Consider the following 15,819-nt stretch of genomic DNA (forward strand, 5'->3'; position numbering starts at 1 on the left):
GTGCTTGATGTGTCATGTAGAGGTGATAAGCAGTAATTTCCCTCAGGATGCAAGAAGTAGTATATAAATTCTACTGTGCAGTTAAAATATGATTTATTAAATCCAGGCAGTAAAAGAGTGATGTGTTGGCTGCCCTTTGTGCTGTAGACATTCCCAAATACTTAGCTCAGGACTTCATTGTGTACAATCCTTTCCACAGAAATTTGAAACCCGTTTAAAACATTTGCATTTCTTCAAGTAAAAGATGAACTACCACTTTAGGGTAACTTCACTGATTTGTCTTAATATTTTTTTGTTCAGTTTAGGAGAGACTGACATAAGTAATGGCAAGCATTGTGCATGTAAGGTAAGATTTTCAATTACTTTGCTTAGAAAAGATAATGAATGTAACTGAATGATTTCTCAGAAAAGTGACAGATGTTTTAAAGATGTAGATTGCCTTATTCAAGATAGATACGAAAATACAGAAGAATCAGGTATTTTCAGATTCAGAAAAGAAAGTACATTGAAATGGTAGGACTTCAGGATATTAGAACATTTTTGTGTTAATGTCTTTTATCACAGCTCAGTTCTTAGGTCATATTTTTAATCTCATCTGCATGACTCTAAATGAAGAGTAACTATTGTTTTTGGCAGAGTCACAGTTTTTGCCTGAATTGCTGAGTTCACCCTTAATCACTTGTTCATGTTGGCTTTTGTTAAAGATCAATATTGATTAAAAATATTTGCTTGAGAGTATTTAATTGAACATCTGGTGAGTAGCTGTGATAATGTCCTGGAACAAGCCATAGTTTCAAGTAATCTATTTATAAATTTCAAGTGATCTGTTTATAAGTCTTACATAATTTTTCCTCCTTTACTTTGTGCTTATTTAAAAATTAAAGAAACATATTCTTTTACTTTTCTACCATTTATTTCCAGGCACAAAATGCAATTATGCTAGTAATTTGGAAACCTTTTTTGTAAAATCTCCTTGTTAAGAGTTTTATGTAATTTTTAGTTTTACTTTTTAAAAGCAAAAATCAGGAGAAAAATTTGTTCAGTGCTTTGCCAGGGCAGTGCCAATACCAGAAAGAAAAAAACTGAAGCAGGAAAGAACAACTATGTTGAAGATATATTCAAGTCCAAATAAGTTTTCTTCTTCATTAAAATCTTGAATTGTCTAAGAATCCTATTTACATTTGAAAATACATCATATAAACATACTGCAAATGGTTTGCTGAGATTTTGGAATCAACAAACAAAGACTCATATGAAAATATGTTGTTTAGTCTTTTGTCAGTGACACATATTTCAGGAATTACTTTTAGCATTTCGTTAAGTGATGACTCAGAGGCACTCCCTTATTTTATGTCACATGGCACCATAGAATAAAAAACTATTAAACAGGAAAATATTATTTTAAATAACATTAATAGGTGTAACTACTTCTACTAATGCTATTATTCTTACTATTTCACATAATTGTGTGCCCATGAATACTGTCTCTTTATTCATTCCTCTATAAGAACATTTAAAATGCTTTTTTTGTAATGCTGAGTTTGTCTTTAAATCTGCTTGGGACTTCTTAAATGCATAGGTTAATAACTTATGCAAGTATTTCCCTGATCAGTGTCTGAGTAAATAATTTAGGGATTTTCAAGAGTAAAAGTATTTTGCTAATATCTGGTAAATCCAAAAACCTGCTCCGAAATTTCCGGTGAAAATGCTCTGTCAACATTTGAGATGTTTGTTGGGTGTGGTGATTTCTAAAATGTGAGCTTCTGAATTGCAAGATTTTCACGTTCTTGCTTCTAGTTCACAGTGCTCACAGGCAGAATACTTCACCAGAAATGTTGGTAGTATTTTTTGGATTGATAGAGGTTATTCTTTACCCCTGACACTATCTTTTTCTTGTGAGGTATGGCTAAGCAGAAAACATCTAATCGGTTTTGGCCTCAGCTTTGTCAATTATCGCTTGACCAAGCTTTAAAGAAAGAGGTTTTGAAGGAAGATCTGTGGAGCAACCTACTTTATTTTGACAGGATGAGCTATTTTATATATGCTTTATGATCAATTTATTTCCCCCTACATTTTTTGGTACAACAGGACACAAGGAATTTTGGAGCTGCAGAGAGACCACTCAAGGCAGAAGAGAAAAATAAATCTGCAGACATTTCAAAACAAAAAGAACTATGCCTTGTACCATGTGATGCTCAAGCTACAATTTTACGAGGGGAAAAACATTACATGTGCAGTATGTACTCATAAAAAATACTTTTAGTGATGAGCTATGCAATGTCATGCTATGCAATCCTCTGCTATGCTACGTTATTCTGTACCAATTTATCTTTTAATCTTCTTGAGCACATGTGGCAGCCTTTGGCCCTGCTGCCCAAATTCTGAGTATTGTTCAGAAAATTTGGGGTGCCCTGTTTTTGGGATGCAGCTGGTGTGACAAAGTTAAAGTATAATCATGGGTGAAGACAGACAAATCCAAGCAGCATCACAGCTCACCTAGGTCTGTGTTACCCTCTGAACGTATCTATCTCCATTAGGGAGGAAGAGCAGGATGTCTATCCCTCATTTAAATATCATAGCTAGGTGTGGGGATGTTAAGCAGGAGTTAGCCAGTTAGTTTGTTATTTAGTTAGTTACATGGGAGTAAATCTGTACTTCAGTTTACCTTTTATACATGCATACACAGGGCACTCTCTATCACTACCTTGATAAACTACACAGAGAGTGATATAATCAGCCTCAGAAAACAATTGTATAAATTCTTGGTTTTCACATATGATTTTTTAGTATATATTATTAATTATCTGTCCAGATGATGATGATGATGATGATTTTATTTTTAGCATCAGGGTAAAAAAACAGAAGTAGCACAGTGAATGAGCAAATGTAGGATGATAGGAAATCTTATATATCTGTCTTTTATCATTTGCATTTATATTTGTGTGATATCTCTTAACTGGTCATCCAGTTTACCCAAGGATAAGATGAAATTCTTCTTCAAAACATAAGAAGAGCCATCACTTCTTAAGATGTCTTTACTGCAATTAATGAATCTGAAGTTTTTAGCATCTTTGGCTTTAGTCTGTGGTCTCTGTACTACTTTCATTTCACTTTCAGGTGCCATAAGGTAAAACACCTTCACTATTTGCATAGATATCATAAATAAATGTGTTGTCATTCAGTCAAGAATAATTCTAGATTTATGATAACAAAATGTATGAACATATTTCTTCTGAAGGAAATTTGCAGGACTCTCTTGTTGAATATGCAAGAAGTACGCAAAAACTGGTAAGAGACATGATGGATGATCAACAGTCTTCTTTGGACTACCTTTCTAGTCAGGTACTTTTTTCTTTATCATTTACGTTTGTATTTGTTATTTCTCACTACAGGTGTTGTTTACCTGGAAAAATAAGTATTATTATTGTCATTAAACCAGTCGAAATAGAGACTCTATCACCATTCCTTGTACCTTGGTTAGGGTGTGAGTTCCATTTCTACGAGGAGTGATAAGCACCACTTGTTTTACAGCTTAGTGTCACATATGGCAGTTGCATAAGTGGAGGACTATTCCTTCCCATTACTTGCCATCTCCAGTCCTGTTGTATTTGTGCAGATAACATATTACACTATTGTTAGCTCTGATAGTATTTTACAAGCACTTTGCATCACTCAATACAGATAAAAAGCTTTAATTAAACTGAAGGACTTTTGTTTGAATCAACCGGAATTGTGATTTTGGATGAAAAAAGTAAAAAAGAAGATCGATTTGCCTAATAAAGGTACAATTTACCAACACATCACAAAACCAAACTTCAGATTACATTTACTAGGAGCAAAAAAAAAATCTTTAGAATGTAAAATTCCTCATTGCAACCTAATTAAAGATCTTTTATTTGAATTTGCAGGTAAATGAACTCAAGAACAAACTTGTTCTTTTGAATGCAGTGGTTTTGAGAAAGCATCTGGATTCACTTCCTTACAAAGCAGTTCAATCTCATGGTAAATATTTTTCAGATATAGTCTTGACACCTTCCCTTTTTACTTTTGTATCTTGTCAAGAAACTAAGTAAAGCAAAGGTAAGGAATTGTAACTTCAACATTTATTCCATGTTAGTAGCATAAAACCTCTGGAAACTTTATGAACTGTTTAAAAATGTTGTCATAAATACTGCTTTAAATAATTTGTAATTGACAATTCCAGGCATCCTGTTTAACATGTTGTTGATTTTTATGCAAAATACCAGGTATGATTATCTGTTAGTAAGTAATTTAATGTTGCTAAATGGCATATTCTTTTGCAATGAAATAAAGTGTACTCTGCATCTGCAATATCCTTCTTCAAATAGGATGTAAGTCAACTGTTCACTGGACAGTTGATCTTCTTTGTAGTGTCCATCCAAACTAAAGGAAACATTATGTCTAAGCAGCCATGCTGTTCGTGGAAACTGCTTCTTTGAGTATATTTAACATGTACCTGGCTTAACACTTAGAGACAAATGGTTTTTCGTGTATACATTATGATGAAAAGGCTTTTACAAGTATAAATAGAAGTGTCTGTAGGAAAAAGATACAATTTCCCAGAGAATATGTCTTTTTCTCAGTACAAGTGTTATAAATAAAATGTAAAATGTTATAAATAAAATGTAAAAATTTGTAAAATTACCCAGATACATAATCTTTAATTTCTGTATCATATCTATTAAGATTAGAAAGAACTTTCTCTATGCAGCGTAATTTGTACTTACTTATGAGCTTAATGGAGATCAGAGAATTTGAATTTACAAGATAATTTCATGACAAAACATGATTTTAAAGCTTCCATGAGAAAAAATGCTATTTTAAATCATTCATATGTTACCAAGAATAGTAATATTTCTGTGTTTAATCTGTATTTTTAAAAAAATACATTTTGCTAATGAATTTCATCAAATACTTTTTTTCTCTAGGTTTGGACTGCACTCATATTAAAGATACCATTGGTTCAGTTTCAAAAACTCCATCTGGTCTGTACATTATCCATCCAGAAGGATCAAATTATCCTTTTGAGGTAGTACATTTCTCTCTCAGGATAGTCACAATTTGCTTGAGAATACGCACTTAGAATATTTTTATTAGATTTAAGGTGTTTTCCTTGACAATTTCTCAACGGATGAATAAGAAATGTAGTAAATCCTCTGCATGTGTCTGCTGTTACTATAATTTTGACAAGTTTCTCATGTTTTACAAAGAAATTTAATCTCTGTCATAAGAGCCTGTTGTCAGTTTTCATATGCAGTGAAAAATGTACTAAAGAGGAAAACCCAAGGTACTTTCCAGCACCCCTTTTGGACATTTACAAGTGCTGCTCTTTTCTGTATTAGAGATGGAAAACTGAAGAGCCAATCAACTGATCCATTTGACTTCCAAATTAGGACTTTTGGCTTTTTGAATTATTCTGCTGTATAGCATTGCCTTCTCTTGTGGTGTGACTCCACTGATGCCTATAAGCATCTAAATATAGGGGCAGATGTACATTATTGTGAGGAGCAGCTCTTGTGTGAGTATCATTATAACCCAGTCTTGAGGCAGAGAGGCATCTAAAATTTTAGTTTTCATATCCATTTTGCAGGATATATATTCTTAAGACAAACTGCAGCAATAATGCTTCCTATCACCACCTGCACTTTATGTTATTGCTGTGAGTTATGGTGTTCATCTAGAAGACAATTTTGGGTTAATTTCCTCAGACTCAGGACATTCACATCCATGCAAACACAAAGAATATTTTGTTTTATGTCTTTATTTCTGTTTCTGGCTGTTCTACCTAGACAAGAACTTATGTATAGTGGAAAAGCAGATATGGCACTTTCAAACCTTTAACTTTACAGTACATTAGCTTTTGAAACAAAAAACATGACATTTAGGTCAACTAATAAATAGCAAAGTTTAATATCTAACTTTATAGTCTTCTTTTGTATATAACAAAGGAAGAATGAATGCCTTTACCTCTAGCCAATTGGAGTCCTTCAAAATGCTACAAAAAAGGAGATCAAACTGATTAAGAAAAGGCTTCAGAATTATACTGGGATATATATATAAAAAAAAAAATGGACTGCAACCCCCGATACAAAAACCTGTCATTCTACAATGCAGTCAGCTCAGGAAAACAGTCTGTAACTCATCAGCAAGTTCCTTCCATGTAAAAGAAAGGCAGAGAGATGTTGCAGTGTTCACAGAACAACCATATTTATAGTATAAAGAAAATGGTGTCTGCCTCACCCCAGGATGAACCACACCAAAAAGTGCATTTGTTTCAGAATTTCTTTTAGAGTGAGGGGGATTCCACTGAGGAAATATTCATACCTTACCCAAATTACTTGTCTCGAGAGATGGTATAATTATGTGAGAAAAGTGATTTCTCAGTTCACTTTTAGGTTTTGACAAATAAATCTGAAATGATGAAATTTCATTCAAAATATTTTTGCCACTTTTCCACATTTAAAGGTACTTCCAGAATCTTAAAATCAGTTATATGAGTGGAAAGGTTCTTTGAGGAGTACAAGAAACAAAAAAGAAAAATCATAATAATTTGATTAAAAGAAAAAGGTAAAAATAAATAATGAGAAGGATATCTGCAGTCATGAAATGGGTGTCTCATTTCTTGTCTGATAGATGTTGCACAGAACTTAAAAGACAGGGCCAAAAAGTTGTCAGAGAAAAATATGTAAAATATGTGTTCTATAAAGAATGTTATTTTAAGGAAAACTATTTTATGCAAATTCTTTCATGTGTGGAAGCATAAAAAAGGTAGAGGAAATGATAAATGAACAAAAATATCAAGACATTAAAACATAAACAAGAAATTATAATGCATTCTTTAGAGGCTAATAGCCAAGAATTCTGATATAAACAATTTATTTCAATGAGGACCTTTTCAGCAATAAACTGCCCTTTTAATGTAACGGAAACTAAATGAAAATATATTTAGAATCATTTGCATGAAGATACCGGTTTAATGAAGAAAACAAATATTAAACAACTTGATCCTCTTCTCATGTTTTCATGTTTAAAACCTCATATTGTCAAAAGTGAGTATAGATTTTGATGCTTATCTTGGGCTAATTGAAACCTGAATTCCAGGAGCAATAAAAATATCCAGTTTCAGTGGTATTGGCAGGTTTTTGGCATCTCAGAAAGTTAATTCCAAATGGGCTTTTGTCTGAGCATTTAAACATGAGGCAATTAAAACCAATTTCACTTTTAGAAAAATTAATCATGATCAATTTCTGATACATTTTTCAATTAGTGAAATTAGATCAATGATATTTGTAAGGTGGATCAGACAAACTAAACAGTTGTTTGCAATTTACCTCTTATGCACTCTGAAGATGGAAAGAGGAGAAATATTCAGTGAAAGCATCCTCCTGCTCATTTAATTTAATTTGCACCTGGCACAATCATGCCTCTCATACCTTGCATGATATGAGACAGCAATCTGTAAAGTCTTATAAGGCTTTTCAATTGCAACATTTCTAGCCTATAAGTAATTAAGAAACTACACAGCTATGACTGTATTTCTCTCTCTCTTTATCTATCTATCTATCTATCTATCTATCTATCTATCTATCTATCTATCAGTCATCTATCTCATATTTTACTTAGCTGCTGTTTGTATTGGTGCTGTATTTAATTGGCTGATGACCTCTCATGTAGAACTAAATCTGCTCCTTCTGAGAATTATCAACACTCCCACTGAGTTATATTGGACTGAAGATTGCTGTTGTGACCAAGCAGGCTCCTCTTAGTATTTCTGACTCATAGTCAGAGGAGTAGCCAAGCATGCAATCATCTTCTCAAGACAGCAGATGAGGCAATGGGATTATTTTGAATGACTTTTAGGTATTTGCATTTAAATATTCATTTTGGAATCTTCTGTATTTCTTTTTATTCCTGTTCCGCTCTCCCTGGGTGACTGAAATAAGCATGTGATTCTCCAGGGAATAAAGCCCACAAGTTTCTTTTGTGCATATGACCCTTACACAAATTCATTTAGTATTTGTGTTGAAAGGATTGCCCAAAGCATCCAATGGCATTGGCTTACTTGAAGATCTAAGATTCCCCAGGTTATATTAGACCACACTGCAGCTCTGTCCTGTTGCTTTCTTGGTGTTCATTGAGAGGATGTTAAGTCACAGAGGCTCTGAATATGATGTTGATGCGTTCCTGCCAAGGAACAAATCTGGTTTCATGAAAAATATCTGGCTAGTACAGTCAGTGAGGGGGAACATATAACACTCAGACTGCCACAAATTTTGCTGAGGGTTAAACTGACTTACACCTAGATTCTACTTTTATCAACTGGCTAAGATTGCAAATCTCTCTTTTCTGAAATATGTTTCATTGTGTACTTTCCCTGTAACATCAACAAAAATTTCTTTACTCCATCACTTGTGCATCTGCTTAATGTTATGACAGCCAACGTTATATTCTGAACTTACTTTTGTTATCACAAGTAGCTCCATAGCTATAAGCATTTTCCAGGTTAATTCTCCTGATATTAATCACATTAGGAGGCACTTACCAATGAGCCTCTGTTTTTAAATACTCATTATGTATAGTATCCCTAGAATTACTTTGAACAACTTAGGTGGTGTAGTGTTTAAAAGAGTGAGAAACAAAACAGTCTTAAAAACACCTTCCCCCCCCTTCCTTCCATGTATTCCCTTCTCCTCAGAGGTGCAAGGGGGTGGGGAATGGAGGTTACAGTCAGTTGTTTCTGCCATTGCTCAGAGAGAGGAGTCTTTCCCCTGCTCCCGTGGGGTCCCTCCCACTGGAGACAGTCCTTGATGGACCTCTCCATCATGAGTCCATCCCTCAGGCAACAGTTCTTCCCAAACTGCTGTCTCGTGGGTCACTCCTCCATGGGTTGCAGTCCTTCATGAATGAGCTGTACCCACATGGGTCCCCCACAGGGGCCACAAATCCTACCTGGGAAAAACCTGCTCCGGTGTGGGCTGCCCTTTCCACGGGCTGCAGGTCTCTGCCAGGACCCTGCTCCATCTTGGGACCACCTTTATTTAATTAAAATGTTTTCTTCATAACAGCTCCTTCAAGAATGCTTGAAGTCTGAATCTGAATTCTGAAGTCACATCTATGTCTATTTTTAGGTTTTTTGTGACATGGATTTTCGAGGAGGTGGATGGACTGTGGTTCAGAAAAGAACTGATGGAGTCATTCCATTCCAGAGAACATGGTCTGAATATCTGGATGGATTTGGTGATCTTACTGGTATTAATTTTAAATACTCTAAAGTGCTTTGTATCCTACATTTCTGCTGCCTTTATGTGAGCACTAAATTGTGTAGGAGTTTTAGTAGTATAAAGTTCTTGTTTCTTAAGTCTTATTTTTACATAAGTATTTTTTTTATCATATCTGTTGTATGATCTTCTCAGTAATGACTGTGACCCTTCTAGAGTTTTTAGCCATTGCTGTCTCACAGGAGGTGTTTAAAATATGATATTTTCTGTCTGAAATAATGTATAGATTGTATTTGCTCTCTTTTCAGATTAAAAAAAAATAGCCTTAGTTGGTTTGAATCACATTTGCAAAATATTTCCTTAAAGGAGAGAAAAATCAGTAATATTTCACCATAGGACAAGTAAAGTTAGAAACAGAATGGAAATATTTCAGTAGCTAATAACAATACAATTGTGATAATAATTTTTTATTTCCACCTTTCATCCAGCAAGTCTAAACCCATTTGCTTTATCAGAAGTTTATCTGGGATTGCAATGGAAGCACACAGCTTTTCTGTACAAAAAAGCACAGCTCATATGGGGCAACAAGTGCGATTTACGGAGGCAGCAAACCCTGAGAATAGGGTTTGTGTTTTGTTGTGTTTCATAGAATGCTAACATTCATCATTTCTCAGTACTGCCCTTAGGAATGCTGAACTCTGTTTATGCAAGTGGATCTTTAGCACATCCAGTTTTTTGTGGTTTCCTAAGATATATTGCAGACAAATGTTTTAAATCTATCATGTGGACAATTTTCTAAAAAGTATCATAGAGAAAAAAGATGATGCCTACATCGAATTCCTTCCATGGATTTCCTAAGGAAGTAGGAAGATTACTCTGTTCCTTCATTAGTCTTTTAAAGGAATATAATATCATACATATAATATAATATCATATTATAAAGGAATATAATATCATACAACTTTTATTACATTTGGTTCAGGAAGAAAAGTAGAAAAGAAAGAACAATAATTTTTTCTTTTACAGTTTCCATTTCTAGACTATATATTATATTTCTGTTTAAGGGGAATTTTGGCTTGGACTAAGGAAGATTTTTGACATAGTAAATCAAAAAGCCACTAGTTTCAATCTTTATGTGGACTTGGAATCAGAAAATGACAAGCATGCCTATGCATCATATGATGGATTCTGGATAGAAGATGAAGCATGTTTTTTTAAGATCCATTTGGGGCATTATTCAGGAAATGCTGGTAAGAACTTCCTTCTTTAAAGTATTTAAAAGTAGCTGGTCCCTTTCTTAATATGAAAAAATACATTCAAAAGAGTAATAATTAAGATAACTTTTAAAAAAATTATTTATAATTTGTTTTTCTCTGGCACATAGTTAACATATATGCAGATAAATGATTGATGATATAGCAATTTTGGTTATGCCAACATTAATCTTTACATAGTAGGAAATCACTTTATCACTTCAATGTCCTTAATGGAGTAACTTAATAAACTCTTCTTTAATAAAGATGAATAAAGGAAGGATCTTTAACAGACTCAAGTCTATGGGATATATATAATAAATAAGGGATTTTTTAGGTGTTAGTGTTTATCTATCTAATGGTACAGTTCTTTAGATGTCCATTATCTCATCCCAGATTTGCTGATGTTAGTGGAAGTCTTCCTGATGATGCTTTGGTTAATTCAGAAGTGCCCAGACAGTCATGCACAAAGGGTAGAGAAAGAAACTGAGTGAACAAAGTTGGTCTGCAGTGTGTAACAGTTACTGGGTGATACATAGACACAAATTAATTTACAATTTCAGACCTCTCTTAATAGCTAAGTGTGCAAAGGTTTTCATTAAATATTGCACATCTTACTGCTTTTTTCTCTGTTTTTTTTTACATGTTTAGTAATATGCAAGAATGTTCCTTATTACCAATGAAACAGCTATTCTCTAAAGGTGTTGGTGCTTTACCTGTATTTGTAAGACAGTGTATTTGTATTTCTTTAGTAAGACAACAGAGCCAATAATCACTGACCTTTGAGTTTTAAAATTCCATCTTTTCTCATTAGTCTCTCTGGGACTTTGGACACATTACTGGAAAATCTTAAATTACAACCCTTTTTGTTTCCTTTATCTTTTCTTCCTCTGTCTTTGAGGACAGAAGCCTTTACCTTCCTAGCCAGTATGCATTGCTAAAAGCAACAACAATATAAAGATGTTTCATTGAATTTCAACTTCTTCCATATTTCTCAGTATTTTATTCTTTTTCTTTCCTTCATTTTTAACATTTTGCCTGCTCATTATCTGGTGCTCCTGAAATGTTTTTGAAGAATTCTATTTTTCTAATAAATTCAGAGGAAAAGTTTGTGAGATATGCAACAAGTAAGAAATGTTCTTCCATAAATAATTTTTTTTATCCTTCTGTTCTATCTGTTGTGCTTAGGTGATGCATTTAGAGGATATAGAAAAGAAGATAACCAGAATTCAATGCCTTTCAGCACTTTTGATGTTGATAATGATGGATGCAGGCCAGTATGCACTATTAAAGAACAGCTTGTAAAGAGCTGCAGTAACTTCAGTGATAGCACTGGATGGTGGTTCAGCAGGTGTGGCCTTGCAAATCTTAATGGTGTTCATCGCTACACAGGTAGATTTCTTGCAACTGGGATTCACTGGGATACATGGAAAATGAAGAATAAACCAGTCAAAATTAAATCCGTTTCAATGAAAATTCGGAGAACCTATTATCCATATTTCCATTAGCATATGAAAATAGAAATATATCTCTTCTGGCAATTATGTGGAATAATGTATCATTGCAATCATAAATACCTTTCATCTTCACTTGAAGAGTTCAGTCAAAACTTTATTAGGTATTTCTACAATACAGTTACTAATTTTTATTGGGAAATGTCAGCATTTGTTGTGTTCCCGCTTGAGTAAGGAGGTCCTAAAAAGAACTGGGTTTTCAGAAAAAGGATTAAGCTTAGTTCCTGTCAGCTTTTATTCAACTTTTAATTTTATTTGCTCTTAGGCAATCTCAGAACCAGCAGAAAAAAATTATAAAAAGAAGTGTAGTGATGACCTCTGAATGTACTTTTTCTATGCTCTCTGCATGTCTGAATTTCTAAGAAAGTGCAGCAAATTTTCTTTTAAAAACCTATGTACCTGCCATTTCCATCATAATATTTTGGAAAAATATCTTTTCTTCACCTTAGGTTAATTTTTCAGAATCAGCTCTCCTTTTTATATTCTTTATCAGGCAAGTTAAAAATTGTTGCAATGTATATATAGAGTTCAGTATATCCTCAGGTCCTGATTTTTATACAAGTAAGGTTGATACTGAGATTCAAGAACTATGGTCTATTTTGTATTTAATTTGCACAGTCAATGTGTTTCATAATCCAATTTTTACTCTACCATTGTCTATTTTACACTTCACTACAAATTAAAAACTTTTTTTAAAGAAAATGCATAGCTTTGGAATTTTAATTTTTGGATATATGGGCCTGATCTTATGTTTTTCATTCTGATTGTCATTCACTTTGTAAATGATCATATGGTAATAAACAAAACCAATTTAAGTTGTATAAGTACGTTTAAAATGGTTAATTCTTTGAATTTCTGTCAGTAAAAATAAAATAATATCAATAAAAATGTGACTATTGTCAGTACAGCAGTGTTTCTGGAACCTGGCATCTAACCTGCAGCAGCCAGGCATGGTATTTCTCATCTTTGCTTCAGTTTCAGTAGATCAGCTCTGTAGTAGCACCTGGAATGAAAACAGTTAAAAACTCTGTGAGTTTCCCCTTTGCTATTTTTTATTTAGACCAAACATTAATACAGTGAGGAGAAACCATCATCAGTTCAGAACCTCAGTGGTTTAGAACTTCTTCCCAAAGATATACGTAACTATAGGAGGCAATGAAGCTTTTCATAGGGTATGTTACAAGCTTGAGAGAAAACATTCCTCTTTTATTCTATGTTTTAGTACTAGTCTTTAACAGTCGGATGTAAAAAGTTGCTAAAAGGAGAAGGCTTCTCTCTGCTAGAGAGAAATTGGGGACTATCCTTATCGAGGGAGAGGGGCTGCAAGAGAAACAGGGTAGGAAGTAGCTTGAGGAAAAATATCACAGGCCCTGTAGAGGGGATTATGAGAAAGGGGATATGTCCTGCTCTTGGGGGAGACTGAATTTTCTGAGCATGGGGTGATTTTGTTGTCAGACACTGTAGTCTTTGAAATTAGAGGTGAAGAGATTGTATGTAAACCCTGTTTAGCCCTCCCTCTCACTCCATATTTATTAGGAATGCAATCTTTTTGAATGGCAACATGGACCCAGCAGACCTATAAAGGTAGATACTAAAATGAAAGAGCTTCTGCACCAAGATTAACAGGCATTAGAGCTTAAAAAGAGTATTAATCCTGGCTGCAAGCCTGGATGGTGTCATGCTATTAGGGCTCTTATGTCAGAAAGAGTCCTCAGGCTGCAGTACAACAATCCTACTGGAGAATGCCAGTGGCTAAATTTCATGAAAATTTAATGGCTTTAATGAAAACCTCAAACTTGGATGGTGGGGCCCCTGTTCTGACAACCAGGTCCGAGCCTGCAAGCAGAAAGGAAGAGTCTAAATAGGGATTCTGGATGCATAGAGCTATATTCTACTGACACCCTGAGGCTGCTTGTGGCTTAATTAGAATCCCTGATTAAAAATGAAGGTGACAAGTGAAGATTGCAGATGTGTGCTGGCAGATACTACCACGATTAGTTATCAGGTTTAATCTCCCCTTTGCCATCATTGGTTAGATTTGCTGGCGGCAAGTAATCGCAGTGGGGATGGGCCTGGAAAGATAACTAAATCTTGAAGGGTCATTCTTGCAAATAGGCATTGGATCTTTAAGTCAAGTCAAATTGAAAACCTATACAAAAAATGAATTGAATTCACAATGTCAGTGGTGGGGGCGAGGTTTTGAATTTACTGTTCCTTGAAAGATAAAAACATTTCCAAGACTATTGCAGACACTTGCTTTAAACTCAATACATATGCTTTAATACCATCAGGTACTGCTCTGCTAGCAAGGTTGCAGGTAGACACTATGTTCTCTGTGGCTTAGAGTTCTGTCCCTTTGTAGATAAAATGAATTTATTTTGCCCCAGGCTTGACTTGTGTCTTTGTTGTGCTGTGAGAGGTGGATCTGCAGCATTAACTGCAGACAGGATGAAGTCCAAATTGCAAATACTAGTCAGGTTTTAACTCCTAGAAATCTTCCAGGTATGAGTTTTCAATGTAATATTCTCAATCAAAAGATGGATAATGCTTTAATTCTTTTTTATCTATTAGTCATGATCACACTAAATACTTCTGTGGCACCAAACCAAATAATGAGATAATAATATAATTTAATACAGTTTAATGATTTTATTTCCTTTCATAGAGGTTTCTATGAAAAGCTGTTAAGCATAGGAATCTCTTAGTTTTATTATCAGTTGGATGTTCTGAAATGTCAGTATTGGCTTAGTCTAGTTTTGTTTTAAAATTTAGCATGTACTTAGAAAATCGGAGTGCTAGAGATTAGTTGGCAGCTTGCCTATGCAAATCTGAAATACAGCAATGACAAGAGAACATTTTCCATGTGATAGATGGCTACTATCTTCAAAGGTTCATTCCATTTCCACTAAAACAACTGTGAAAACAAATTTTTACTTAAACACAGAGAATTTACAAGATATTAAACTGTTTCAGAGGCCTATGTTCCATATTTACAGCTGATGGTTCCCAACTACCACACATAAGATTTTTGTGGCCATATACTTACGACCAGTAATCAGTTGGTCGTTGCCCAAACAGTCTTATTTTGACTATAATATAAAGGAATATGTAGGGTGTACCATATTAAGAGAAACTGATTGAGTGTTTCAAATAAAGAGTATCTTGGTTTAAATGCTCTTAATATCTACTCCAGGAATGATATTCTAAGCTATGAGCTGTATTTACAGGACATGCAATCTCTGATGTTATGAAACTGCACTTGTTTTGTTTTCTTTTCCCCATAGTATATCTTTAATTTGTAAGTCTCAGTTTGGTGAACTCAAATTATTTAATCATTTGACCTTTCTGGTCACAAGAAACCTTTCTGGGGACTTTAGTTTTGTTTTGCTCCCCCTGGAGCATGCCCTGCATTGTCCCATTGTCAACCGAAAAGCCAGCAGAGACAATCCATTGGCGTGGAAGGGGTGCTTTGTGGGATTTCTGTTGGTATGGCTGCAAAGAGAACGTAAGTTATTTACAAAAGGGGTACTGGAAACCTGCATACATATTTCCAGGCTAGGTATTGATCTGCCAGTTGTTCTAATCCATAAAGACAGGCTGCACTTCATTTTGCAGCTCGTTGTAAAATGAGTTAAAATTGAGGAAAGGAAGGCATCCTTGGCTTTCAGTGGACACAGGTTTTGCTGACATGGTCTATATCCATCGACCAGAAGTTAAGTTGTTACTGTACAACATGCTCTTATGAATACTTCTTATACCAAACAGTGCAAATGACACTGTATTCTGCAGGACTGTCCAAAGATACAATTCACA

The 15,819-nt window shown here is 34.4% G+C and overlaps 1 protein-coding gene across 1 annotated transcript; it reads left to right on the forward strand.

Annotated features, from left to right (window-relative positions):
- Nucleotides 1–202: 202 nt before the first annotated feature.
- On the forward strand, nucleotides 203–12,899 carry ANGPTL5 (angiopoietin like 5). Its single transcript, XM_032679491.1, has 8 exons — nucleotides 203–346; nucleotides 2,089–2,236; nucleotides 3,239–3,342; nucleotides 3,909–4,002; nucleotides 4,950–5,050; nucleotides 9,150–9,270; nucleotides 10,304–10,489; nucleotides 11,681–12,899. Exons 1-8 carry the CDS (start codon nucleotides 245–247, stop codon nucleotides 11,998–12,000), a joined length of 1,176 nt encoding a protein of 391 aa, XP_032535382.1. The 5' UTR covers nucleotides 203–244; the 3' UTR covers nucleotides 12,001–12,899.
- Nucleotides 12,900–15,819: the final 2,920 nt, after the last annotated feature.

Source organism: Chiroxiphia lanceolata, chromosome 2 (genome assembly GCF_009829145.1).
Source record: "Chiroxiphia lanceolata isolate bChiLan1 chromosome 2, bChiLan1.pri, whole genome shotgun sequence".
NCBI lineage: Eukaryota > Metazoa > Chordata > Aves > Passeriformes > Pipridae > Chiroxiphia > Chiroxiphia lanceolata.